This window comes from Eumetopias jubatus, unplaced genomic scaffold (genome assembly GCF_037043125.1).
Source record: "Eumetopias jubatus isolate StellerSeaLion01/CBP00866 unplaced genomic scaffold, mEumJub1_p1.0 scaffold_17, whole genome shotgun sequence".
NCBI lineage: Eukaryota > Metazoa > Chordata > Mammalia > Carnivora > Otariidae > Eumetopias > Eumetopias jubatus.
The window spans coordinates 43,244,910-43,271,217 of record NW_028274823.1 but is presented as its reverse complement, the minus strand read 5'-3'; the positions used below and the strand labels follow the sequence as shown (position 1 = coordinate 43,271,217).

General features: G+C 49.0%; 1 protein-coding gene across 1 annotated transcript; it reads right to left on the bottom strand.

Annotated features, from left to right (window-relative positions):
* Nucleotides 1–17,311: 17,311 nt before the first annotated feature.
* Nucleotides 17,312–25,320, bottom strand: LOC114205299 (synaptotagmin-15-like). The gene is given in 10 exon segments (XM_088019884.1): nt 17,312–17,454; nt 18,310–18,489; nt 19,500–19,620; nt 20,233–20,403; nt 21,511–21,806; nt 22,942–23,084; nt 23,580–23,802; nt 23,805–23,874; nt 24,689–24,828; nt 24,870–25,320. Coding segments are annotated over 10 exon segments (1,938 nt in total).
* Between the last annotated feature and the right edge of the window lie 988 nt (nt 25,321–26,308).

Here is a 26,308-nt window from a genome sequence, read left to right as displayed (position 1 = left end):
CTGTTTTTGTGCCAGTACCATACTGTCTTGATGAGGACAGCTTTGTAATAGAGCTGGAAGTCCGGAATTGTGATGCTGCCAGCTTTGCTTTTCTTTTTCAAGATTCCTCTGGCTATTCGGGGTCTCTTCTGGTTCCATACAAATTTTAGGATTATTTGTTCCATTTCTTTGAAAAAGGTGGATGGTATTTTGATGGGGATTGCATTGAATATGTAGATTGCTCTAGGTAGCACTGACATCTTCACAATGTTTGTTCTTCCAATCCTTAAGCATGGAATGTTTTTCCATTTCTTTGTGTCTTCCTCAATTTCTTTCATGAGGATTTTATAGTTTTCTGAGTACAGATCCTTTGCCTCTTTGGTTAAATTTATTCCTAGGTATCTTATGGTTTTGGGTGCAATTGTAAATGGGATCGACTCCTTGATTTGTCTCTCTTCTGTCTTGTTGTTGGTGTATAGGAATGCCACTGATTTCTGTGCATTGATTTTCTATCCTGCTACTTTACTGAATTCCGTGTATGAGTTCTAGCCGTTTTGGGGTGGAGTCTTTTGGCTTTTCCACATACAGTATCATATCATCTGCAAAGAGTGAGAGTTTGACTTCCTCCTTGCCGATTTGGATGCCTTTGATTTCTTTTTGTTGTCTGATTGCTGTGGCTAGGACTTCTAATACTATGTTGAATGGCAGTGGTGATAGTGGACATCCCTGCCGTGTTCCTGACCTTAGGGGAAAAGCTCTCAGCTTTTCCCCATTAAGAATGATATTCGCTGTAGGTTTTTCATAGATGGCTTTTATGATATTGAGGTATGTACCCTCTATCCCTATACTCTGAAGAGTTTTGATCAAGAAAGGATGCTGTACTTTGTCAAATGCTTTTTCTGCATCTATTGAGAGGATCATATGATTCTTGTTCTTTCTTTTGTTAATGTATTGTATCACGTTGATTGATTTGCGGATGTTGAACCAGCCTTGCAGCCCAGGGATAAATCCCACGTGGTCATGGTGAATAATCCTTTTAATGTACTGTTGGATCCTATTGGCTAGTATTTTGGTGAGAATTTTTGCATCCATGTTCATCAAGGATATTGGTCTGTAATTCTCCTTTTTGATGGGATCTTTGTCTGGTTTTGGGATCAAGGTAATGCTGGCCACATAAAATGAGTTTGGAAGTTTTCCTTCCATTTCTATTTTTTGAAACAGTTTCAGGAGAATAGGTATTAATTCTTCTTGAAATGTTTGGTAGAATTCCCCTGGGAAGGCATCTGGCCCTGGGCTTTTGTTTGTTGGGAGATTTTTGATGACAGCTTCAATTTCTTTAGTGGTTATAGGTCTGTTCCGGTTTTCTATTTCTTCCTGGTTCAATTTTGGTAGTTGATACATCTCTAGGAATGCACCCATTTCTTCCAGGTTATCTCATTTGCTGGCATAGAGTTGCTCATAATATGTTCTTATAATTGTCTGTATTTCTTTGGCGTTGGTTGTGATCTCTCCTCTTTCATTCATGATTTTGTTGATTTGGGTCATTTCTCTTTTCTTTTTGATCGGTCTGGCCAGGGGTTTATCAATCTTGTGAATTCTTTCAAAGAACCAGCTCCTAGTTTCGTGGATCTGTTCTACTGTTCTTTTGGTTTCTATTTCATTGATTTCTGCTCTTATCTTTATTATTTCTCTTCTCCTGCTGGGTTGAGGCTTTATTTGCTGTTCTTTCTCCAGCTCCTTTAGGTGTAGGGTTAGGTTGTGTATTTGAGACCTTTCTTGTTTCTTGAGAAAGGCTTGTATTGCTATATACTTTCCTCTCAGGACTGCCTTTGCTGTATCCCAAAGATTTTGGACAGTTGTGTTTTCATTTTCATTGGTTTCCATGAATTTTTTTAATTCTTCTTTAATTTCCTGGTTGACCCATTCATTCTTTAGTAGGATGCTCTTTAGCCTCCATGTATTTGAGTTCGTTCCGACTTTCCTCTTGTGATTGAGTTCTAGTTTCAAAGCATTGTGGTCTGAAAATATGCAGGGAATGATCCCAATCTTTTGGTACCGGTTGAGACCTGATTTGTGACCTAGGATGTGATCAATTCTGGAGAATGTTCCATGGGCACTAGAGAAGAATGTGTATTCCGTTGCTTTGGGATGGAATGTTCTGAATATGTCTGTGAAGTCCATTTGGTCCAATGTGTCATTTAAAGTCTTTATTTCCTTGTTGATCTTTTGCTTAGATGATGTGTCCATTTCAGTCAGGGGGGTGTTAAAGTCCCCCACTATTATTGTATTGTTGTCAATGTGTTTCTTTGCTTTTGTTATTAATTGCCTTATATAATTGGCTGCTCCCACGTTAGGGGCATAGATATTTACAATGGTTAGATCTTCTTGTTGGATAGACCCTTTAAGTAGGATATAGTGTCCTTCTTCATCTCTTATTACAGTCTTTGTTTTAAAATCGAATTTGTCTGATATAAGGATTGCCACCCCAGCTTTCTTTTGGTGTCCATTAGCATGGTGAATGGTTTTCCACCCCCTCACTTTCAATCTGGGGGTGTCTTTGGGTCTAAAATGAGTCTCTTGCAGACAGCATATGGATGGGTCTTGTTTTTCAATCCAATCTGATAGCCTGTGTCTTTAGATTGGGGCATTTAGCCCATTTACATTCAGGGTAACTATTGAAAGGTATGAATTTAGTGCCATTGTATTGCCTGTAAGGTGACTGTTACTGTATATTGTCTGTGTTCCTTTCTGATCTATGCTGCTTTTAGGCTCTCTTTTTGCTTAGAGGGCCCCTTTCAATATTTCTTGTAGGGCTGGTTTTGTGTTTGCAAATTCCTTTAGTTTTTGTTTGTCCTGGAAGCTTTTTATCTCTCCTTCTATTTTCGATGATAGCCTAGCTGGATATAGTATTCTTGGCTGCATATTTTTCTCATTTAGTGCTCTGAAGATATCATGCTAGTCCTTTCTGGCCTTCCAGGTCTCTGTGGATAGGTCTGTTGCCAATCTAATGTTTCTACCATTGTAGGTCACATATCTCTTCTCCCGAGCTGCTTTCAGGATTTTCTCTTTGTCTCTGAGACTCGTAAGTTTTACTATTAGATGTCGGGGTGTTGACCTCTTTTTATTGATTTTGAGAGGGGTTCTCTGTGCCTCCTGGATTTTCATGCCTGTTTCCTTCCCCACATTAGGGAAGTTCTCTGCTATTATTTGCTCCAATATACCTTCTGCCTCTCTCTCTCTTTCTTTTTCTTCTGGGATCCCAATTATTCTAATGTTGTTTCATCTTATCGTATCACTTATCTCTCGAATTCTGCCCTTGTGATCCTGTAGTTGTTTATCTCTCTTTTTCTCAGCCTCTTTATTTTCCATCATTTGGTCTTCTATATCGCTGATTCTTTCTTCTGCCTCATTTATCCTAGCAGTTAGTGCCCCCATTTTTTATTGCACCTCATTAATAGCCTTTTGATTTCGACTTGGTTAGATTTTAGTTCTTTTATTTCTCCAGAAAGGGTTTCTCTAACAACTTCCACACTTTTTTCAAGCCCAGCTAGTATCTTTAAAGTCATGATTCTGAACTCTAGGTCCGACATTGTACTAATGTCAGTATTGAGTAGGTCCCTGGCTGACGGTACTACCTCTTGTTCTTTTTGCTGAGGTGATTTTTTTTGTCTTGTCATTTCATTCAGAGGAGAACAGATGAATGAGAGAACAGAATGCTAACAGGTTAACAACGTCTCCAGCAAATATACTCTATACAAATCAGAAAAGACCTGAAACCAGGGGACAAGAAAGGGAAAGAATGAATAGGAAAAAAAAAAGGAAAAAGAGAAAGATAAAAACAAAAACAGAACAAAACAAAAAAAACAGAATATGATCAAATATGATGAGGCTAGTGCATAGATCAGTGCCACACACTAGCTTTTGGGCATATTTTGGTCTGTTAGAAGAAAGTGCCTGCTAAAAGTTTAAAGGAAGAAATACTTATATATGTACAAAATAAGGGTTGATACAATGAAGGGATGGCAGATGACTGTAAAGATGAAAATTATAAAAGATTTTATAAAAGGAATTGATAAGATAAGAAGTTGTTTTTAAAAAGAAAGAAGATTTAAAAAGAAAAAGAAAAAGAAAAGGGAGAGAATGTGATCAGGCAGGAGACTAGAACAAAGCCATACACTAGTCATTTAGGGTATATTTTGATCTGTTAGAAGAAATTGTATCTCAAAATTTTAAAGAGAGAACAACTTACATATATATATATATATATATATATATATGCCAAAAATAAGGGTAACTACTATGAAGGGATAAAAATATGACTCTAAAAATGAAAAATAAAAAATGTTTTTTTAAAAAAGGGATTGATAAGATGTTGTTTGAAAAAGGGAAAAAGAAAAATTAAAAAAAAAACAGTTAAAGATCGGTAAACTTGGTCTTGACTTGCTGGCTGTTCGTGCTGATCTTCTGGGGGAGGGGCCTGTTGCCGTGGTTCCCAAATGTCTTTGCTGGAGGCGGAATTGCCCCGCCCTTGTGAGTCTGGGCTAAGCAAGCTGCTCCGGTTTGCTCTCAGGAGCTTTTGTTCCCTGCAAGCTCTCTGTACAGCTTTGGAGGACCAGGGTGAAAATGGTGGCCTCCCAATCTCTGCCCGGAGGAGCTGAGAACTCGGGGCCCCGCTCCTTAGTGTGCCCCCAGAGAAAAGCAGTCACTCCCGTCTCCCCGGTCTCCGGCCGCACTCCGTGCTCACCCGGCCTGTGATCGGGCGTTTCTATGTCTGGCACCCGACCCTGTGTGGAGTCTCCAAACCCAGCAGATCCCTGCAGTGCGCTCCCGCGCCGCTCCTCCCCGGGGTGGAAGGGGAGTCTCCCCAGCTCTGCCGCTTGTTGGGTCCCTGCTGGAGGAGCAGTGGCCCAACTGGGCCGCGGATCACAGTTTATGGCAACCCCGAGCTGAGAGCCCGCGCCTCGGCTCTGTCTCTGAAGCTGCCTTCCCCGCTCCGATACCTGGGAGCTCTGCCGCACTCAGGCACCCCCGGTCTTTCTTGACCCCGAGGGTCCTGAGACCACACTGTCCCACGAGGGTTCCACCCCCTGCTTAGCCACTGGAGCAACGTCCCTCAGCTGAGCCAACTTCTGGAAGGTCTGATTTTGTGCTCCGCGGGTCTATCACTTGCCAGAAGCGGCCGACGGAGGCCTCCTCCCCTGCCGTCTGTCCTCCCGAATATCACCTCGGATTCACTTCTCCGCACGTCCTACCTTCCAGAAAGTGGTGCTTTTCTGTTCAGAGTGTTGTTACTATTCTTATCTTCGATCTCCTGTTGAGTTCGTAGGTGTTCAGAATGGTTTGATCCCTATTCAGCTGAATTCCTGAGACCAGACGAAATCCAGGTCTCCTACTCCTCCGCCATCTTGCTCCCTCCAGTCCGGTAATATGGTTTTGATCACAGAAACTAATACCACCTATTAGATGTAGATACTTCATGGGGTGGCAGCCGAGCCCACAATGATACCCCTTCTCTGGGCCATGTCTATATTTGGTTTGATTTCTTGGCAAAAACCGATTACTCACAGACAGTAGGATACCTGACTCAAGCTGGGCCAATCAGATTGTTTTTTCCAGAGTTAAATTAAGATTTATGCAGAGTAAAATGCACAGATCTTAAATGTACAGTTTGCTGAATTTTGACAAATATATACATTAGTGTAGCCAATACTACCATCAAAATTTAGGTTTCTATCTCTCTAAAAATTTCCCTCATTTCCACTTCCAGCCAATCCCTGCTCATACTAGCCAACCACTTTTCTGATTTTGATCATCACAGATTAGTTTTATCTGCTCTGGAACTTCATATAAATAAAATCATGTGGTTTATATTCCTATGTGACTTGCTTTTTTCACACAACAGTGTTTTTGAGATTCATCCAGATTTTTATGTGACTCGGTAGTTTGTTCTTTTTATTAGTGAATAATATGCCAGCGTATGAATATATTACATTATCTATTTTCCGATCAAAGGTCATTTGGGTTGTTTCCAGTTTGGGGCTGGTTATGAATAGTTGCTATGAACATCTTTTTTGCAAGTCTTGCTGTGGACATATGTTTTCATTTTGGGGTATGGGGGGATAAATACCTGTGACTGAGATAGCTGCTTTATAGGGTAGGTATCTATTTCACTTGATAAGAAACTGCCGAACAGTGCTCCAAAGTTGTCCAACTTTACACACAAGCCATGTATGAGGGTCCCAGTTGTTCTGCTTTGCCACCATTTGGAGGGGCCAATCATTTTCACATAGCCATTCTACTAGGTATGAAGAGATAGCTCACGGTTTTAATTTGCATTTCTCTGATGACTAATCCTGTTGAGCAACTTTTTATGTGCTTATTTGTTATCTATGCATCTTCACTTGTGGATTGTCTGCTCAAGTCATTTGTTCCTTTATTTTATTGGGTTGTTTGTCTTTTTTTACTGATTATATGTATGTTCTAGATAAAAGCCAGATATGCATATTATTAATATTTTTGAAGTGCCTGTTCAGCATTAGAAATGATGGCCACATGATTTCAGGAGAAAAAAAGAATGTGTAGCTGTAACAAAAAGTCTTAAATAAAATGTCACTATTTTGAATGGCTGGAATGTATACACAAAAAATAATCTTAGGAAACCAATGAAAAAATATATTGGTAGTATATTAATTACATAGAACATAAATTAACTAAACATAACATAAACTTAAAAATTTTAAATATAGTAATATATTACCATACACCAATAATATACAGTTCTGAATATAAGAAAAATAATCATGCTTACAGATAAAACCAGAAACATGAACGGCTTTATGTATTCAAAGGAAATGACTTAAAAACCATGAGGGAAATATAAAGAGAAAAGAATCAATGAGACATTGTACTGTGCTCTTGCTGCTTGAGAAGACCCGAGTTGCAGAGCCGATTCAATATTAACCAAAGTCCCTGATGGATGGCATATACAAGTTGACAAATTGATTTACAAATTAATTGAGAAGAATAAAAAGCAATGTGAATATTCTAAAAACCATTGAGTTTTAACTTTACATGGGTGAATTGTATGGTTTGTGAATTATCTTCATAAAGCTGTTAAAAAAAGAACAGGCAGAAAAAATTTTAAAGCTAAAACAAAAAAATAAGGAAAACAGTGAAAAAAACATGGATTTGCTGTTTACAGTATATTAAATGAAAAATCACTTGAGGAAACAGTATGTAACATATGTCATTTCTGCAAAGACATACATTAAGTCAATAGAGGGACATCAACAAATTTCAACAATGTTTATCCTAAGGAGCTAACAACTGCAGGAAACATTTTACTTAATGAGGCAATGTTTCTTTTTTTTTAAGTTATTTATTTTTTTTCCAAATTATTTATTTATTTGACAGAGAGAGACACAGCGAGAGAGGGAACACAAGCAGGGGGGGTGGGGGAGGGAGAAGCAGGCTTCCCGTGGAGCAGGGAGCCCGATTGCGGGGCTCGATCCCAGGACCCTGGAATCATGACCTGAGCCGAAGGCAGATGCTTAATGACTGAGCCACCCAGGTGCCCCATGAGGCAATGTTTCTGAGAACAGAAATCAGACAAGGATATCCAGTGGCATCACTTACATTCAATACTTTCCTGATGTTCCTAGCCAGATTAATAAAGCAAAAAATTGAAATTAAAATCTAAGGATTGGAACCAAGATATAAAACTATGATTGTATGTATTAAAACTCAAAAGAATCTAGAGATAAATGATTAGCATTAGTGTGAGTTTGGCATGATTTTGGGTACAAGGTCAATTTAGGAAGACCCACTTTATGGATACCAGCAAGAATTAGAAGATAAAAGATGTAAAAAAAGTCCCATTTATGATGGTACAAGAAAATCAAGTGTCCAGGGAAAAAGATAATGAAGATATACAAAGCCTCTACACATGCCACTAGGGCACACTGTGTAGAGAAATTAGAGAGGGGCTAAATAAATAGAAGTGTATGCTGTGTTCAGGGATTGGAGGACTTTAAAATACTTAAAGACAGGTCCCCCTGAATTGACTTATAGACTCAAGGCAATTCCAACCAAAATCACAACAGACTTCTTCTTTGGGAGATGGGGGGGACTTAGCAAGTTAATTCTAAAATTTACATGGAAATGCCACATGCCCAAATAGCCAAGACACTCTTGAAGAAGAACCAGACTAAGGACTTACTTAAACAGATGTCGACATTACAAATGAGTAATTGACACATGATGATATTAGTATAAAGATAGGCAAATTCACTAATGTAGCAGAAGGAGCTCAGGAACAGACCCAAATGTACATAGATGCTTGACGTATTTCCTCGGTGCTGCAGCAGATTAATGGGGAAAAGGATAATCTTGTCAATAAACGGTGCTTGGATAATTCAATATCCTATGGAAAAAAAGAAAGAAACTTGAATCCAATATTATAACTTATACAAATGTCTATTTCAATTAGATTCTAGATATCTAAATGTGAAAGGCAAGATAATAAAGCTTCTTGAAAATAGCATAGAAGAATATCTTCATGATCTCGAGGTATGGAAAGTGTGAGAAGGTGGAGGAGGGACAGTAAAGTGTCCTCCAAACTGAGAAGGCACTTTGAGACCAGAAAATGAAACAGGCCACTCCATACAGTTGACACAGATTTATTCAGGGTAACTTACACGGGAATTGGGCAGGTGACAGTCCAGAGCTGCACAGCTCTTCTCCCCAAAGTCCAGACCTAAGTCCACAAATTTTAGAGTGAGGAGATGCGCAGAGAGCACCTTGGGTGAGGTCAAAAGGTCTAACACTTACCAGACCTCGTGGCGTCAACTGTGTGCTAGAATGGGAGGTGGGGTGGTTAGAAACTATTTTATCTCTATTAGTTATCTAAACAACTTTAGGGAAGACAAGAACAAACCTTCTCACATTCCAGTCAGGGCATACATTAACCTCCAAAGGGCTTGGAACATGTAGCCCCAAGAGAGGTCATTGTGTGGACATGAACAAGATAGAGGGCCAAAGATGGAGTCCGTATTGTCCGCACACCTACAGAAGGACTTCTTAAACAGAGGGCACAATAAGATTGCTTCATTTGACTACATTAAAATTAGAAACTTCTATTTATCAAAAGAAAGCCATAAAAATGGGAGGAAATCAACCACAAATATATTGGTAATTAAAAAAAAAGTATCATATGACCTCCCTGATATGAGGAATTCTTAATCTCAGGAAACAAACTGAGGGTTGCTGGAGTGGTGGGGGGTGGGAGGCATGGGGTGGCTGGGTGATAGACATTGGGGAGGGTATGTGCTATGGTGAGTGCTGTGAATTGTGCAAGACTGTTGAATCACAGATCTGTACCTCTGAAGCAAATAATACAATATATGTTAAAAAAAAAGAAGAAGAAGATAGCAGGAGGGGAAGAATGGGGGGGGAAATCGGAGGGGGAGACAAACCATGAGAGACGATGGACTCTGAGAAACAAACAGGGTTCTAGAGGGGAGGAGGGTGGGGGAATGGGTTAGCCTGGTGATGGGTATTAAAGAGGGCACATACTGCATGGAGCACTGGGTGTTATACGCCAACGATGAATCATGGAACACTACATAAAAAACTAATGATGTAATGTATGGTGATTAACATAACAATAAAATAAAAAAAACAGAATGGGAGAAAACGGTTGTAATACATCTAATCAAAATGAATTCCTACAAATCAGTAAGAAAACCACAACCCAATAGAAAAGTGGGTAAGATTCATGAACAAGCCCTTCACAAAGGAGGAGTTCAGAATGACCAAGTAACATATAAAACATGTTCAGCCTCCTTTGCCATCAGGGGAATATGAATTAAATCCACAAGGGATACCTCTCCATACTAGAAAGAATGACTGAAAAAGACTGATGGTACCAAGTGTAGACAAGGATGTAGAGCAATGGGAACTCACACACTGATGGTGAGAATGTGAATTTGGTACACTGACTTTGGAGAACTATTTGGCTTTATCTACTAAAATTGGGAGATATGCAAACCCTATGATCCAGTTTAATATCCCCCCCAAAATGTATAACGAATCTCAATACATCATATGGAGTCAAGGAAGCCAAATACAAAAGAGTGCTTCCTTTCCAATTCCCTATATGAACTTCGTAACAAAACAAAAAAGCCTGTGGCATTTAAGGCTGCATGGTTACGTAGTAAAAGCGAAGAAGTGATTTCCACAAAAACCAGGTTAGTGGTTATTTTGGTGGGGAGGGAAAGGCGTGTTTGGGAGGGTGCACAAGGGAAGATTCTGGCGAGGCTGGTTTACCAGTTACCAATTTCCTAGCATCTCCAAATCCATCCTTAATACATGCTCTGCAGTGATCACGCTGCTGAACAGTAGAGGGCGCTGGAGACACATTGCAGGAGGTAGGCGCTTTTCTTGCTGGTTCCAGTAGCTAGCTGCACATCAGTCAAGACGCGGGTGTGAGGACACCGGATGGCGCTCTGCCCCTGCCACACGCCCCAGACTCGCGGCCCCTCGGCCACTTTGCGTCCTGGTCTGGTCCGTCAGTCATGTTACCATGACCCTCCTGACATGGACACCAGAGCTCCAGCCCTCGCTCCCATCTTCTCCTGTGCCCCCACTGTCTAGCTTACATCATCTGCCTTCTGGAAGTTTGTCTTATCAGGTCAATCAGCAAAGCAATAAAAGCATATTATCAAGAACAAAAGGAAGACAATCAAATCTGGTCATTTGCAGGATTATACTTTATCATCAGTGAAGATAAACACATAATTTACACAAATGGAAGGGCGGGGAGAGGGGAAAAAGGGAGGAAGGTGGGAGAAGGAAGGGAGAGGGAGGGGAGCTAACGGGGTTAGGGGGTGGGGTGGGGGGTGGAGAGATGGACAGCCCTGCAGGCCACTAATGGTGTCCAAACAGAAGTGGCTTGTCGACTAGGCACGCGAAGGGCCTTTAACACGGCCCCGGCTCCGCTGTGGGAGTGTGATGGCACTTGGTGTTGCCTAGGGCTTTTTGGAGGTCTCTCTGGCAGTATGTAGCAGTGATACCATTTTGGACACCTGGAATCTGCTAGAAATTCCAGCTCCACCACCTCCTGGTTCTGGCGCCCCGAGAAATGGCATCCGCGCCCTGATGCTCACTTTCATCCTTTCTGAATGTCGGGGAGCTCCTCCTGGGCTGCCGTGCGGATTTAACAAGCTGAGGTATAAAGCCCTAGGGTATTTCCCAAGGGCTAGTTCCTTGCTCCCCATCTTGACAGTCATCCCACTTTGAGAAACATACTACTCGAAATAAAGCTTCAAGTGGGGAGGGGAGGAGTGACCTGGGCAAATGATTCCATACTTAAAATAGGAAAAAACCAAGAGGCAGATATTATGATGTCTTAATAATAGCACACTAAATTCAATTAAGAAATATATCCATTATGTTGAAAGAGCCCGGCTTATGGAATATGATCAGCAAACTACTTCATCCTTTTTTTTTTTTTTTACTTCCAGTGACCCATTCAAACCTGCTTAGCAGGTAGCTTCTCCCTGCCCTTTGGATAAAATCTAGGGCAAGGCCCATGACTTTTTTGATCACTCTTAGGTAACAATAAATTTTTCCTGTACCTTCTACTTACCAAAGCAGGCTGTGATCAGCACTTAAATGTCCAATCTCATGTAGTCTGAACTTCCAACTTCATTGAAAGCTTAAGCTCCCCCTTCACTCCTGCCCTCACCCTGGCTCGAGCCCCTTGCAGGCTGCAACCAGAGATGGGCACGGAGCACCGTTTTCCTTTTGTGTGCTTCCACACTCCCCCAACTTGCTAACAGAGGTTTCTGCTCAACCTAGCAGGGGCAGGGAGGGGGCCCGACTGGGAGGCCACCTAAGGGGCAGGAGAGGTCCTCCTTGACCAGTACAGTTATGAGCTGGAGTACTCTTGTGGGTACTTCAGGAGCCTCCTTGCTCTGCCAATCTCTTACCTAAGGTTCCCCGACCCCAGTTTGCCCCGGGGTGTAGGATGGCACACAGCACCATTCCCATCCCCTTTAAAGGTCTTTATTACATTGTCTGGAAATTATATTTCCCAGACACTCTTACGAACAGGGTTCCAGGTTGCGTTTGCCAAACGTGAGATAATTGGGTGAGACTAGACAGCAGAAAGAAGGTAAAAATCGTCCTTTCCTGCCTTTCACTCTGACACTTAGGCCAGCATGCTCCAGGCTCTCACAGTAATCTGGGCAAATAATTCCGCAATGAAAAAATCAGAAAAAACGTATCGGGCAAATGGCTGTGTAAGTTCCAGTCTCTCACCACTAGAGGGTAGCAGTGGACAGCAGCGGCTTTGAGGCCTGGCCGCGGACGCCCAGTCCGAGGTCTCCCCATCCCTGAGAGCCCTGCACAGCCACACACAGGCCCCCGGAGGTCCCCATTTCTAGAGCACATCAGTAAAGTGCACTGAATCACCACCCCAATTCTCCACTCCTCCCTGCAGCTATGTCCACTGCTACGTAGCCTGCAGTTCCTCTCATAAAAAGGCATAGTTTGCCTCCCTGCCCCTTGATTTTGAACTTGGCCACACAACATGGCTCAGTCAATGAGATATTAAGTAAATACCAGCAGAAGATAGAGCTGTGCTTGCCCTTCTGCCTTCTCCACGAAAAGACCCCCCCCCCTCCCTGGGGAGCTGTTGCCCTTTCAGCTTGTGCTCATAATGAACAAATGCGGAGCGGGGACCGGACCTGAACCCAGCCAGACACACTGCTTGAAAGCGACTTGCCTAATGTAGGTGGGCTCACACTCAGCTGGCCATAGATGGATGAGAAATAAATGCTCATTTTAGAACAACACAGACATTGTGATTGTTGTGTGCTATTATTGCAAAAACAGATGACAGAAGCGACTTTTTTCCTTTTAGCGTCACCAGCCTTCCCACGAATTGTGTAATCAAATTCCCTGTATAAACCATCAGGATGTTGTGTTTGCTTGTTGTGCGCCATTATTACAAAAACGGCTAACTGATACAAGCAAGTTTTCTCCTTTTGGCGTCACCGCCTTCCCACGAATTATGTAATCAAATTCCCTATATAAAATCAGTCTTTGCTGATAATTCTTTTTTGGGAATTCTAAGAAAAATGTTACTTTTCTGTGTGGGGTAGAGTGATGTTCATGCTGATAGACGACTAGAAAAGCTGAATAAAATACAGAAAACCTCTTTTTAAGTTACTGGAGAGCTGCCAAATTGACAAGCTGATAGGCCGTGATCTCAGAAGAAGGAAAACACAAGGAGGTGAGCTAACATTCTGAGAACCACTTTTTCTTTCAGGAAATGCCTTGATTCTCATTGAGGGGCTGGCCTTTTGGGCAGAGGGCCGTGGCTAAGAGACAGGAAAGGCAGCGGCAGAGTGTCTGGAGTTGGAGAGACAAGAAATTGGAGATTGGGGTTGCCAAAGCAGCTGGGACTGAAGAGGCAAGATGTTGAATAGAAAGGAGATAGAAGAGTAATTCTGACACTTAGGGGTTTTTCCTTTGAGGCATTTGCTGAATTATGAAGCTGTGAATTATTTATGCAGAAAGCCCATGAAAGATGTCAGGGCTTTTCTTTTTCTTTTCTTTTTGTGACAATAGCATGACCCTGAGGGGATAAAGATTGGAGTTTAAAACCCACCAAGGAAAAGAAGCCTAGTAAACATACCAGAGCCTCACTTGGTGATCCAAATGGTATCCTTGGAAGACTACACCCTAAAAATGGGGGAAAACCAGAAGTGGTTATAGAGCCTTACAAAAACTGCAACCTAGGGGTACCAGGGTGGCTCAATCAGTTAAGTGTCTGACTCTTGATTTTGGCTCAGGTCATGATCTCAGGGTTGTGGGATTGAGCCCCGAGTCGGGCTCCACGCTGAGAGTGGAGCCTGCCTCTCCCTCTCCCTCTGCCCTCCCCCCACTTGTGCCCTCTCTTTAAAAACAACAACAACAAAAACCCTGCAACCCAGACTCCAGTTAGTTCATTACCAGCCTGGATAAAGGTGACCTCTCCCCATTCTGTCAACCAGAGGATATAGTAAACCCTCTCTGGAGGAATACCATCTCCTGGAGCTACTATAATTTATCATAATGGTCAGCATTAGACAATATATTGTCAAACACTCCAAGTGACGGGACCAAAGGGGGGAAACATACACAATAAAACTGACCCACTGATGACACAGGTATTAGTGTGATTGACAAAACAGAGACTTTCATCAGAGAACTGGAATTGATCACAAAGCATCAAATGGAAATTTAGAACTGAAAAATGCAGTAACTGAAATTAAGGACTTAGCATGTAGGTTAACCACAATTAGACTTAGCAGAAGAAAGATTTAGTAAAATGTAAGAGGGCAGTATAAAAACTCTAAGCTGAAACACAGGTGTAAGGGGAGTGGAAAATGCAGCACAGTGAGCAGGAGTCCTGCAGGAGCTGGCTGAAGATCTAAGGGGTGTGTGACTGGAGTCTCAGATGAAGAGGAGAGGAAGAAGGGGCAGAAATCATATCTGAAGAAATACGGGCTGAGAATTTTCCAAAACTGATGAAGCTTTATTACTCCCAGGGTGGATAAATAAAAGGAAAATTGCCTGGGCGCCTGGGTCGCTCAGTCGTTAAGCGTCTGCCTTCGGCTCAGGTCATGATCCCGGGGTCCTGGGATCGAGCCCTGCGTCGGGCTCCCTACTCAGCAGGGAGTCTGCTTCTCCCTCTCCCACTCCCCCTGCTTGTGTTCCCTCTCTCTCTCTCTGTCAAAATAAATAAATAAAATCTTAAAAAAAAACTAAAAAAAAAAGGAAAATTGCCTAAGGTATACCATACTCAAATTGCTGATAACCAAAGATTAAGAGAAAATATTAAAAGTAGCTAAGTGTGGGAAGGAGAGGGAGATGCATTACTTTCCAAGGAGAAACAATAGCATTTGATAACTCACTCGTCAACAGAAATGATGGAAGTAAAAAGACAATGAACACCATTTTTAAACTTCAGACAGAAAATGTCAACCCAGAATTCTATTTCCACAAAAAAATCCTTTAAAAATGAATTTGAAATAGACATTTCTTCAAAAACTAGGAAAATGCGCTGTGAGCAGATCTGCACTAAAAGAAATACTAAAAAGAGTTCAAGTAGGAAGAATATGATCTCAGGTAGAATCCCAGAAATGCAAGAAAGAATGAAAAACAAAAGAAAGAACAACTCTGTGGGTGAATATAAATGAATATGACTGAACACAGTAATAATAGTAATGTCTTGCTAGGTGTAAGGTATATGTGGAATTTAGATGATTGATATCAATACCATTAAAAATTGGAGGTAAAGAGAGATTGACCAAAGGAAACGGAGGGATATACTATGTTAATGGATTGAAGATTCAATATTGTAGGGATATAAAATGGCTCCCAAACTGGTCTGTATACTCAATGAAAATCTGGTCAAACTCCAGCACTTTTTTGGTGTGGTAATTGATAAACTGATTCTAAAATGCTTTGTGGAAATGCAGAGTGGAAATGCAGGGATCACCTGGTGGACAGGATCGAGACAACTCAGGCCAGCTCTCTCTGGTCCATTGGAAACACTTGTGTATTTTTTGCTCTGACCGTGTCTGTAGACATTTCAGCCCAATACAGCAACCCCTTCTTCCTCTCCATCAGAGCAGAGAGACTGTCAGTCTCTTGCCACTGAGATTTTTCAGCTGTGAGTCAGACACATCAGTGCACTCTGTCCTGCAAAGGGGACACTTACCAACCTTTCCAAGTGGCCCTGGAAAGGCCACGGATAGGCATGAACGTCACCTTGAAATGTGGGGGTGGTTGGCATCTCTTGTCTCGGGGACCCAGGTGACGTGGAAACAGTTCCAGTTTAGTAGCCTGCTAGACCAACGTACAGAGGATGTGTGTGCTATGATGCTCTTATAAATGACCGGAGCATGGGCTTTGTTGGAATGTGTGTGTGAAATACGTGAGAAAAAGCAAACACAAGATATTCTGTCTGTACGGACCACTGCCAGGTAAAGCTTGGCTTTGCGCATTGACAGAGATCAGAAGTGAAGTCAAAGAGGCACAGACCTAGTATAATGATCACTACTTTGTTTTGCTGAAGTTGCTTCACTGCATAAGAAAAGAGACTGGTTTGAAGTTTGTTCCAGGTATACAGTCATAAAGTATTGACCCTGCAAGTTCAAAAGCATTTGGGTGAAAATACAAACTGCCTGTTAAGTAACAGTGACAAGCACAATGAAGGCTCATTACAGTGTCATGGGGAGGTGATGACTGTGATTTGTGGGAACTCTCAACTTAATGAACTTTACACAGACACCTGCCACAACACAGTCACCCTAAGGAAATCACTAGGTTTACAGGAAAAGCTCTCGGCCCTGTGGGCTGCGCTTTGGCTGCATGCTCTCACCATTTCCTGCCCAAAGTGAGTCCCAAGAGCTGAACACTGTCAACCAGGGAGACCACAGAGAACAGTAGAACACCAGTAAAACCAGGGGCATGAGGCTTGGGCTCTGGGGAGGATGGGCCATGGGCAGGATGTGACATAGCCCTGGGAGGGACCCAACACAGGTGAGGGCCTCCCCACCTAGCACAGGGAGCGGAAGCCGAGAACCTGTCCACCCCTTAGTACCTGGGCGGACTGCTCCCAGTGTTCTTTCCCAGCTCCTGAAGCCGGCGGGTGTCGATCTGGGAGAGCTTTCTCTCCTGAGCCATGGGCATGCTGTGCCGCCAGGCGTCTGGGGGCTGTTCCATACCAACACGCCCAACCCCAACCCAATTTTCAGTCTGTGCTATTTATTGTGGACTGGCTAAAATCAGTGCTTTGGGCCCCCCTGGTCCCCCATGATGCCCCCAGAGCAGTTTGTTTTCTCTGCCAGGTGAAAGTTAGGGAAACCACAGCTGAGACGTGGTGCGGGTCCAGCGCCGACCTGCCGTCAGCTTTCTGGGATGGTGGAGCCCGGGTCTCTGCTCAGCACACACAGCTATGCTATCACTGAAGCCTGAGATTCCAGTCCAGCCGGAGACTGTGCTGACCAGGGGTTGGGATTTGCAGCCCAGGCAGCCCCACAGGTGGAGGAGGATGGAGTGAGTTGGGAGGGTCTCGGAGGCTGGCAGGTGGCAGCCAGCCATGCTGCTGACCTGGCTGGGGCTCTCTCGTCCCCTCTTCTCTCCTGCACATCAGCATGCACACTGCCCCGGCTCAGGCTGGCCTGGCAGCCCAGTGGGATGCTGGCCAGAGTGTCCAGGCCTGTGGCTGCCGTGGGAGAGGGCAAACTCTGGAGGCAGATCGGAGGTCCCAGCCGAGTCAGGGCTCAGGGGTTGGACAGAGTGCATGCCAGCGCTTCACCAGCTCCTTGGGCTTGCTGAGCATCTCATTCCAGTGCTCCAGCTGTCTGCCTCTGGTGTACATGTAGGGGCCCACCACAACCCGGCCCAGCTGGTGGCTGTCTGTGGGGGAGGGAAAAACACCATCATTCTCTGGAGCACAGAAACCACCTCAGCTCGGCAACACCCCCAGGGCCTTCATTTCTCTCTCTTACTCCTCCTCTCAAAGGATGGAGCCAGCCCCCTCCCTCTTTAAGCTCGAGCTGACAGCCCCCAAAGGGATCCTGGCTTTGCTCTGGAATTGGAGATAGGGGGAGAGGGTGCCCAGGTGGAGAGCCAGCCCTTTGGGGTCATCCACTCTTAAGCCAACCTCACGTCAAAGAGCTGAGGGAGAAAGGGGCCCCTCAAGAAAGAAGCCCTCTTCCATCAGCCCACTGTATGTTCAGAGGGAATATTCAACAATTTTCTCCCACCAAGTGCCATGGTGGAGAAGGGCCGGAAGCTCTGGTCCTTGAGGCCAGCTAGCCCGATGGCTCTGCTCCCCCAGATGCTGCGAGTGGACACAGGGTGTCCTGTCACCGCCCTGAACCTCACCCAGACCCTAAAGTTTTGTCTGGAAGGTATGAGGCAAGGTAGGGCACACAACAACCCTCAGCATCAGGTCACTTGGCTCGTGGCCGGCAGCCAGGCCGCCTCCCAAACTCTCTGGTGGCTTGCTCCAGGAGTGGGTGGCAGAAGCCACCCTTTAACCTCTCCGTACGGTGCCACGGAAAGTCAAACTGGAACAAAGCGGGGCGTGAATCCCGGCTCTCCTGCTAGCAAGCTCTGTGTCCTTGGGCAGGTATCTCAGCCTGAACTCAGAGGAGTTCTAGTTTCCCTAGGCAGAGAACAGAAACCTCTCTCTGTGGGTCCATACTACCTGAATGCTCCTCCTTTGCCCATTTCCCCCACAGCCCGGGGGTTGGGGGGCGGCCTTACTCTCCCCTCTGGCGCTCTGCACCACTGTCAGGCTGAGGCTGGCCGTGTCCAGCTCCGCGGGGTTGGCCCTGAAGCTGAAAGTCTCGCTGTACACGGGGTTGGCGGAGCCCAGCACAGCTGAAGTCTTCTTGCACTTGACAAACTTGTTGTGGTTCATCAGAGACACTTTGACAAACACACCTAAGGGGCAGTGCGGACCGTGGGCTGGGAGGGGCAGGCAGAGTCCAGCCTCTGGCCCGTGGGAGGTCTGGCTGGGAGGGCACACGCCCACCCTGGGCGCCAGGACCCCATTTCTCCCAGCTGCTGCGGCCAGAGGGCATTGCAAGAGGAAACAGGGTTGATTAGTGTGTGGGCTTACGCCGCCCAAGGAAACACTTGGCTCCCTCCCTTCCTCTTCCTTCCTCTGTGTCTCCTGAGTGCATCCACGGCTCGGCTGGCCCTTGTTTCCCAGAGCCTGGCACCACACCACACGCCCATCCCTCCCATTGGTGGGGAGGGGCCCTGCCTGCTGAGTGCTCAGGCTCCCTGGGGCACCTCAAACCCCTTCTCCTTCAGAGGACCAAGTTTTTTTGGGGTGGGGCTCACATGGGTTTTGGATCCACAGTAGAAGGTTGAATGACAACTTGCTTCCAGTGACCCAGATGTGGAGATGCAGAGGCGGCAGATAGCTACCACCTTGCGGCGGAGGTGGGGGGACGGGGGGTGGTGCACATAAGGGCAGGATGTTTCGGCTCCACTCCTCCACCTGCTGCGTTCTGGGAGGCCAGAGGAAGCAGGGCACCATGCTCCCTGCCGGCCTGCGATGCGTCTTCTTTCAGCCGAGCGTCCTGCCTCATGTACAGGGAGCCCTCCCTGGGGGTGGTGGGGCAAGGGGCTTAGCCCTGGAGGAACTGGACCCCTTCATGGAAGGACAGAGGTGTAGGCAGAAGGACAGCACCGTTCAAGGAGCCGAGACACTGCCCTGGGAGGGGCAGACTTGGTCTCAGGCATCTTAGGGGTCTTGGTGGAGGCCAAGGGGATTCAGTCTTGGGTTCAGTAGAAGGAAGTGGCTTCCCACATCACAGGGGATAGTGAGCACTCCGTGGTGGGCCATATGCAGGCAGAAACTGGAGGGCCAGAGGGAAGGGTCAGACTCCAGCCCCAGGCCCCAGGCTCACAGGACAGGGCCTGCCCTGAGAAGGAAAACTTACTGACGAAACTCGGGTCCTCCTGGAGCCGGAGGCCCTTGGCTCGCAGTACAACCACGGTCAGGCGACACAGGCAGTCATTGTAGCTGAGACAGAACTGCAGGTCTCCAAACTCGGAGGGAGGCTGGAGAGGCCCGGGGGAAAGCACCCTTGTCACTCAGCAGGTGCTGGAGGAGCCATGGGACCTTCCCGACAGCCTTCCTCCCTCCTCCCAGCAGTCGGGCACTGGTACGGGGTGACACACCCACGGTTTCTCCTTTCAGCCCACCGGCATTTTACAGATGGGTAAACTGAGGTCTGGACAGTCGAAGGGCCTTGCTGAAGATCACATAGTAGTGAGGGTCAGAGCTGAGGGTTCAAACCCAGTCTAGGGGATTCCAAAGCCTATTCCAAGCTGCCTGGGTCCTCTTGGGGTGGGGAGGGTCAGGAGAAGAGAGGGTAAGTATTTTCCTTGGCTGGTCCATTTGGGGTGTCACCTTTCACAGGTGTCTGGTCTGGATGGGAATCAAGTTGCTCCAGGTAATCTGGTCTCCAGGGCAAAAGAACCTCAGGCGGTCCTTCCTTGCCCAGGAGCAGCTCTACCCTGCCCCCAGTCCCGTGCAGCTGCAGCCCAGGACCCTGACCCCGAGTCACACTTGCTTGGGCTGATGCCGGCCAGTAGGCGCTGCGCCACACTACTGGCTGCCCACGGTAGTCTGACATACAGCGGTATATGCCGGGTGACCTTGACCTTTACCTCCTTGCTCTCGGCCTCCAGGTCTCTCCAGATGATGCATGGGCAGTCACCTGCCAGAGTCTCATTTCTCAGGGGGAAGAACACCTGGCCCAGGAGCTGGTGCTTCCTCTGCCTGTCCACGTGGTACACGGAGAACCTGAGTACCCTCTGTGTGATGCTCTTGCTGGACACCTGGGAGAGATGAGGGTCTGGCGTCAAGACAGGGGATGGGAGGGTGTGGCATGCTGTTCTGGACACAGGAGCTTTTGGTGAGAGGTGGCTCAGCCAGGGACCTGCAGCCCTCAAACCCAGGCATCCTAGATTTTCTTCTCTTTCTCATCTCCTTCCCCTTCACCCATAAAGCTCAGAGAGGCTAGGATCAAGTTGGGGTGGGGACAGGGCAGGGAAGTGATGAGTACACAGAAATAAGTTTGTGAGCATGACGTGCAGCCACGCTGGGCAGCACGACTACATGCCTTGGATCTTCATGTCCTGAGAAAAGCAAGGTCACCTGTGAATTCCCACAGCCTTGACCCTCAGCAAAAGTGCCGGGAGCTGGGCCCCATGCCAGCTCTCTTTTCAGCTCCAGCTCTCGGGCCCAGAAGAAGGCAAAGAATTAGGGCTCTGGCCTCAGCAATCACACTCTTCCCGGATGCTGAATGGTCTCTCCTTACCTGGCCAGTCAGCCGGCTGCCCGGCTCTTGAAAATGTTTGTCCAGGGCCTCAAGGCAGCTCTTGATGGCTGGTTTCCCATAAGGGCCCCCAGTCACCTGCTCAGGCTCCTAGGCCCCTGTGGGCTTGGCTCAGTGCCCTGACAGACTCTGTACCGCCAGACCCCGAGCCTGTCTGTCCTCGGGGCAGCCAAGGCACCACCTGTGGCACCACTGCTCTTGGGGCCTGCGCTGGCCTCCGACAGGCTAGGCGAGTTCCTGCCCTGGCTCCAGGGATCACCTTGCCAGAAACCCCCTAGTGCTCCAGGGCTTTGGACTGATTCTCCAGAGCCCCATGGGCCAGAGCCTGGCATTCAGTAGGTGTTCTAAGAATGTGTTTTCTCTTTCTCTCCCTGACAGAGGAAGCCCAGCTCTCTACACCCTCACCTCCCTGGTCTCGCCCCTACCTGCACCATCAGGGCTCCGGGCTCTTGCAGACCCTGACCTGGCAGACAGGTAAAGCAGAGCTGGTGGCAGTAGGGGCCTTGGGGGGCTGCAGGGTCCTGGCCGTCACAGGAGGCTGGGGCTTACCTGCACAATATCTGTTCTTTCCCTGGAGGCCAGACCCTGTCTGCTCCAGAGGTCGTACCTGGAAGATGAAGTGCTCGTCAAACTGTGGGTTGGAGGTTTTGCGTTTGGTCTTGGACTGGAGGAAGCGCCGCTCGTCGGGCAGCAGATGGAGCTTCACCAGGGGGTTGCAGGTCTCCGAGGGGGCTTGCAGCCTTTGTGCCTTGATCAAGCCCACCAGCAGCCGCTCAGCTTCCTGCTGGTATTCCACGGAGAACCACAGCCGCCCCAGGCAGCCCTCGGGGAAGTCAGTCTCACTCTTGTCCTCCAGGAACTTGTATAGCTCTGGGTTGATGGTCCCCATCATGCCTGTATTTCCTACAACACAGGGGAGGGACGTGGGGGACAGCAAGCTCTGGGCTTCACCACCCTTGCCCCCAACCCATCTCTTCTTGACTGAGCCTCCAGCAAGCAGTTCACTGACTTCTCCTGACTGCATCTTCCCCATGCCCTTCTCCAGACGGAGCACAGCCCCTCTCTCTAGAGCAACTCCTCCAGGAAGCCTGCCAACACTAAGGCATGACATAGCCAGGTCTGCTCCGCTCTGAGGCTCCCAGCAGAGTGCCCAGTATTCATTTAACCCCAGCCCCTAGGTCAGGGCCTGCTTGGGGGGTGCCCAGCACCTGGCCTGGCTCCTGTCTATGGGGTCCAGAGGATGTCTCAGTGATAAAGTGCTGCCTCTTTTCTTCCTCTTCAAATTAGAAGGGTATATGCCTGGGACTAGCTGATCATTGGGTGGTTCCTGGGAAGGTATCTTGGGAGGTCTTCAGAGCAAAGAGGTGGGCAGAAAGCTGTGTGCCCAGCTCCTACCATCAGCCAACCTATCAACCTAGAACAGAACCCACTGAGCGTTCTGGGTTCCAATCCCAGATCTGTTGCTTACTGCCTCTGTGCCCTTGAGCAGGGCACTGTTAACTTTCTGAGCCTCCGTTTATGAATGTATAAAATGGGGTGAAGATCTCTTCCCCCACAGAGGCATGGTGAGGTCTAACTCCACAACGGCACCTGAGGCCATATCTGGCACAAGCTGGGGGTGCAGCAGGCATTCGGTAAACCCAAGTACCTTGAAGGAGTGGTCACTGGGCAACTCTTTCCAAGGGAAACCAGAAGACTCTGCCCGGAGCCCTGGGATCCCAAGGGAAATGGCTTTACCGCTGAGAACCAGCAGAGCCCAGCCAGCAACACTCTTGCTTCTGTTCACTCCTGGGGTCCAACCTAGGGGGTGGGGTTACTGCCCAAATTCTGCCTTCAGGAGGCCAGTGGTGTGGGCTTTCCCTAGGCATCACAGCCATGGTGGTCTCTGCCCCTAGAACAAGTGGACCTGGTAATTGGGGGCCTCACTGGGGGGCTGCTAGTCCAGGCTGTTTTCCAGAGCCAGGCCCATGAAAGCAAATGGGCCCGCCCTGGCCTGAACAGAGCCTGAGCCCAGGCGGGCTCTGGCAGGAGCACTCACCAAAGCTGCCGCTGGAGGTGTGGGGCATGGGCTCCGGGGCGAGGCAGGGGTCCCGTGGGGCCTGGGCCCACTCTCCACGGTGTAGGGGTACCCAGTCTCGGTCTTGGAGGGAAGGGGGCACCACGAATGGCACACCTGTGGGCCTGTTCCGAGGTGGGGAGATGACACATGTGTTGGTGGCAAGTGAACGATGTGGCCTCAGTGCGCTCAGCCCATAGGGGTTGAGTGCCAGAGGCTGCAGGAAGAAAAGCCAGTAGGAGCCAGGAGGAGGCAAGAGCGTCATTTTCTGGGCCCCCCGCCCCCCCCCCCCGCAAAGCCAACACCTCTGTCTGTCTGCAGCCAGCGGAGACTTGCTGAAGGAGCCCTGCTTCTGGAGTCACTCTGCCTGGACTCTGATGCTTGTTCTGGCACTTACTAGTCCTGCTCCTTGGACCTGTCACGGATGTCTTTCCTTATCTGGAAAATGAGCCTCATCATGCCTGCCCCATTGCTCGTAGTGATGATTCTGGGGTTTCTTTGTAGCACAGAGGAGGCGCTCCATAAACAGACCTCCCTTTTGCACCCTACTCCAAGGGAAATTCTACAGGGAGGGCCCTAAGCAAGGCCAGGAGCTTGCTTGGCCCCACATCCTGCCTCACCTGCTTGGATGGGTCCCGGCACGTGGTGGGTAGAGCTTGCCCCACTGAATGCCGGAGGCAGCGGTGCTCCCCGGCAGCTCCTCATAGGTGAACGTGGCACGAAGCTTCTTCCAGAGACAGCAGCTCACCCAGATGAGCAGCAGGAGTGGCAGCAGCCCCCCAGCGAGGCCCCCAATGACCAGGGCCACCTGCTCTGGGGGGCAGAGACCACCAGGACTGTGATGCCTGGGGAAAGCCACTCCCCCTCACATCACTGGCCTGCTGGGGGGCCGATTTTGGGCAGCAACCCCAGCCCCTGGGTTGGATCCCGGGAGTGACACAGAAGCAGGCTTCCTGTTTCTTTGGAAAGCAGCCATGAACCATTTTCTTGTGCTCCTGATTAGACATTCAATCTGCTCTTACCAGAACCTTTATCTTCCCTGGGTTCCTGTTCAGGCTGAGAGTAAGCCTGAGTGTGGGGGCATCATGTACTTAAGGAAAGCCCAGGAAGGGATGATGCCCTGGTTTGCATTCCTAGCCCTATCCTCTGGGGTCTTGGAACCTGCTGAGAGGCTGGACTCATGTTTGAATTCTGTAACCTTCTCTAAAACCCAATCCCTTCCTCAACCCTCTATTAAGATGAACCCACTTAGGGGAGTCAGTTGAAGACTACAGAAGGGAGTGTGGATGAGGAGAGGGCCATGTGAGAAACAGAGACACAAGGACCCTTCGCTGCCCGCACCCCGTCATTTGCGGGGGCCTGGCCGGATCCACTCGCGTTCAGCGCCCCCTGAGAACCCTGGCACGGTCGTTCCCAGGCGCCGGCTGCCTGCCCTCGATGGGCGAAGAAGGTGCCTCTTTCGGGTCACGTGAGGACAAGGGGCTTCCCCGGGCTCTGGGGTCTGGACCGAGGGGACTGGTGAGAAGGCGGGGTCCCCATCCTTCCTGACCCACAACCCTCTGAGAGGAGAGGGTCTCATTCTCCCCTTCACTCCGCCCCGCGCTAGGAGCCACATGCAGGGTGCGGACTGCGCCCCAGCGGGGCAGGCGGGGCGAGGCAGGGGGCGGCCACTGGGGGCCGAGGGGCCCGGGCGCCGCACTGGTGGCGAGGGTGGGGCGGGGGCACTTACCGGCCATGGGACTCCTCGGGCGGGCTGTCGGGGCTGGGGCGCCCAGGTCTCCGCGCCTCCAGCCGCCCCGGGGCAGGCTTTTAAGGCCCGGCGGGGGCCGTCGGGAGGGCGCGGGGGAGGTCCCTCGTCGCGCCCGGGCCCTGGCAGAAGACCGCAGGGGGCAGGCAGCCAGCCCCCGGACGCCGCAGCTCCGCCCCGGCCAGGCCCTGCTCGCTGCCCCAGAGGGGAGCCGCGGGTGGGCGCCCGGAAACTGCAGGGCTCCGGGCCGAGCCGCGCGGGGTGCCCGGGGCTCCCCGCGGCTCGGGTGGGGTGGGGTGAGAGGGCCCCCGGCTCCGAGAGGCCAGGGCTAACGCCTTCGCCGCCGCGTCTGATGGAGGGTTCAGCACCCGGCCCTTCACGCCCGGCCGCCTGGGCAAAGCCACCTGCTGGTCTAGGAGTGCGCCTCCACCTTCCGCGGCCCCCCGCAGGCTGCGGCTGCGCGCCCCCCGATCCCCGACGCCCCTGGCCCAGCACCCACCCGGGCTCCGGGGGCCTGCCCGGCTCCCAGGGCGGACTCTCCGCGCGGGGTCCCGGGTCCCCGCGCCGCCTGTCCGGCCGCGGGGTTGCGCGGTGCGGCGCTGAAGTTCACACATCCGCCATCGAAACACACAAGATAATGAGGCGACGGAGAGCCCGGCTTCTGCAGCTGGCCCGCCTGGGTTCCGACGCCGGCTCCCCACTTGGGGCAATTTCCTTCATCACTCCGGACTCTCTGTCCTCAGTTGGGTTAGTAAGAGTACTCCCTCTGGGTGAAAGTATGTAATGGACGCAGCTTAGATCGGTGACTTGGCCTGAAGGTGAGGGGCTGGGGGTGCACAGCGCGTGCCAGCCACCACAGTGGTGATTATGTGACCAGGATGGCATCGTCTGGGTCCCCTCGACACCCGCAGCCCCTATTATTGTAGTGATGATGATCAGACCGCAGGGGTAGTGCAGTCGAGACCAGTGGACGCGGCCTTGACGGGAGGCTCGAGTAAGGGCTCTCCAGTTTCTGTGCCCGCTCTCACCCTGCGTGCGCCCCATTGGAGGATGCGCCCCCTCTTGGGGGCAGAGCCCAGCGTCCTTGCGGGGCGCTCTGGTGGGAGCATCTGAGACCTTGAGGCGGCGTCTGTAGTGGGGGACCGAAAGGAATATATGTGTGCGGAGAGGGAGGGTCGGTCTTGTATTACAGCCTTGTAGGTCGCATCCAAAGAGCGAGTATGGGCCCCGCTCCTGCCTGGCACCTGCGCTTATCACGGTCCAGAGGAGGCTGAGTAGACAAGATGGGGAGCTCACCAGGCTGTCAGTGTGTGCAGCTCCGTCCTGCCCGAGCCCTGGTTGACCCGAGGCGGGATAGGTGGTGAACTGGGGTCCCCCTCATTTCGCAGGGGCGGGAGGAAGTGTGGCTACTTTCTTTTCGTGGTCAGGTGAGAAGGGGGTCCCTGCATCTCTACCCAGTAGGGCCTCTCTCTCCACTCCACCCCCGAAGCCTGCTAGGAGCCTGGAGGAGACAGGGAATTTCCTCTACCAGCATTCCCCTCCCTCACACCCTATTGGCTAGAGTGTCTGGAGAACCTGGGACTCTGACCTTTGCTTCTGCTG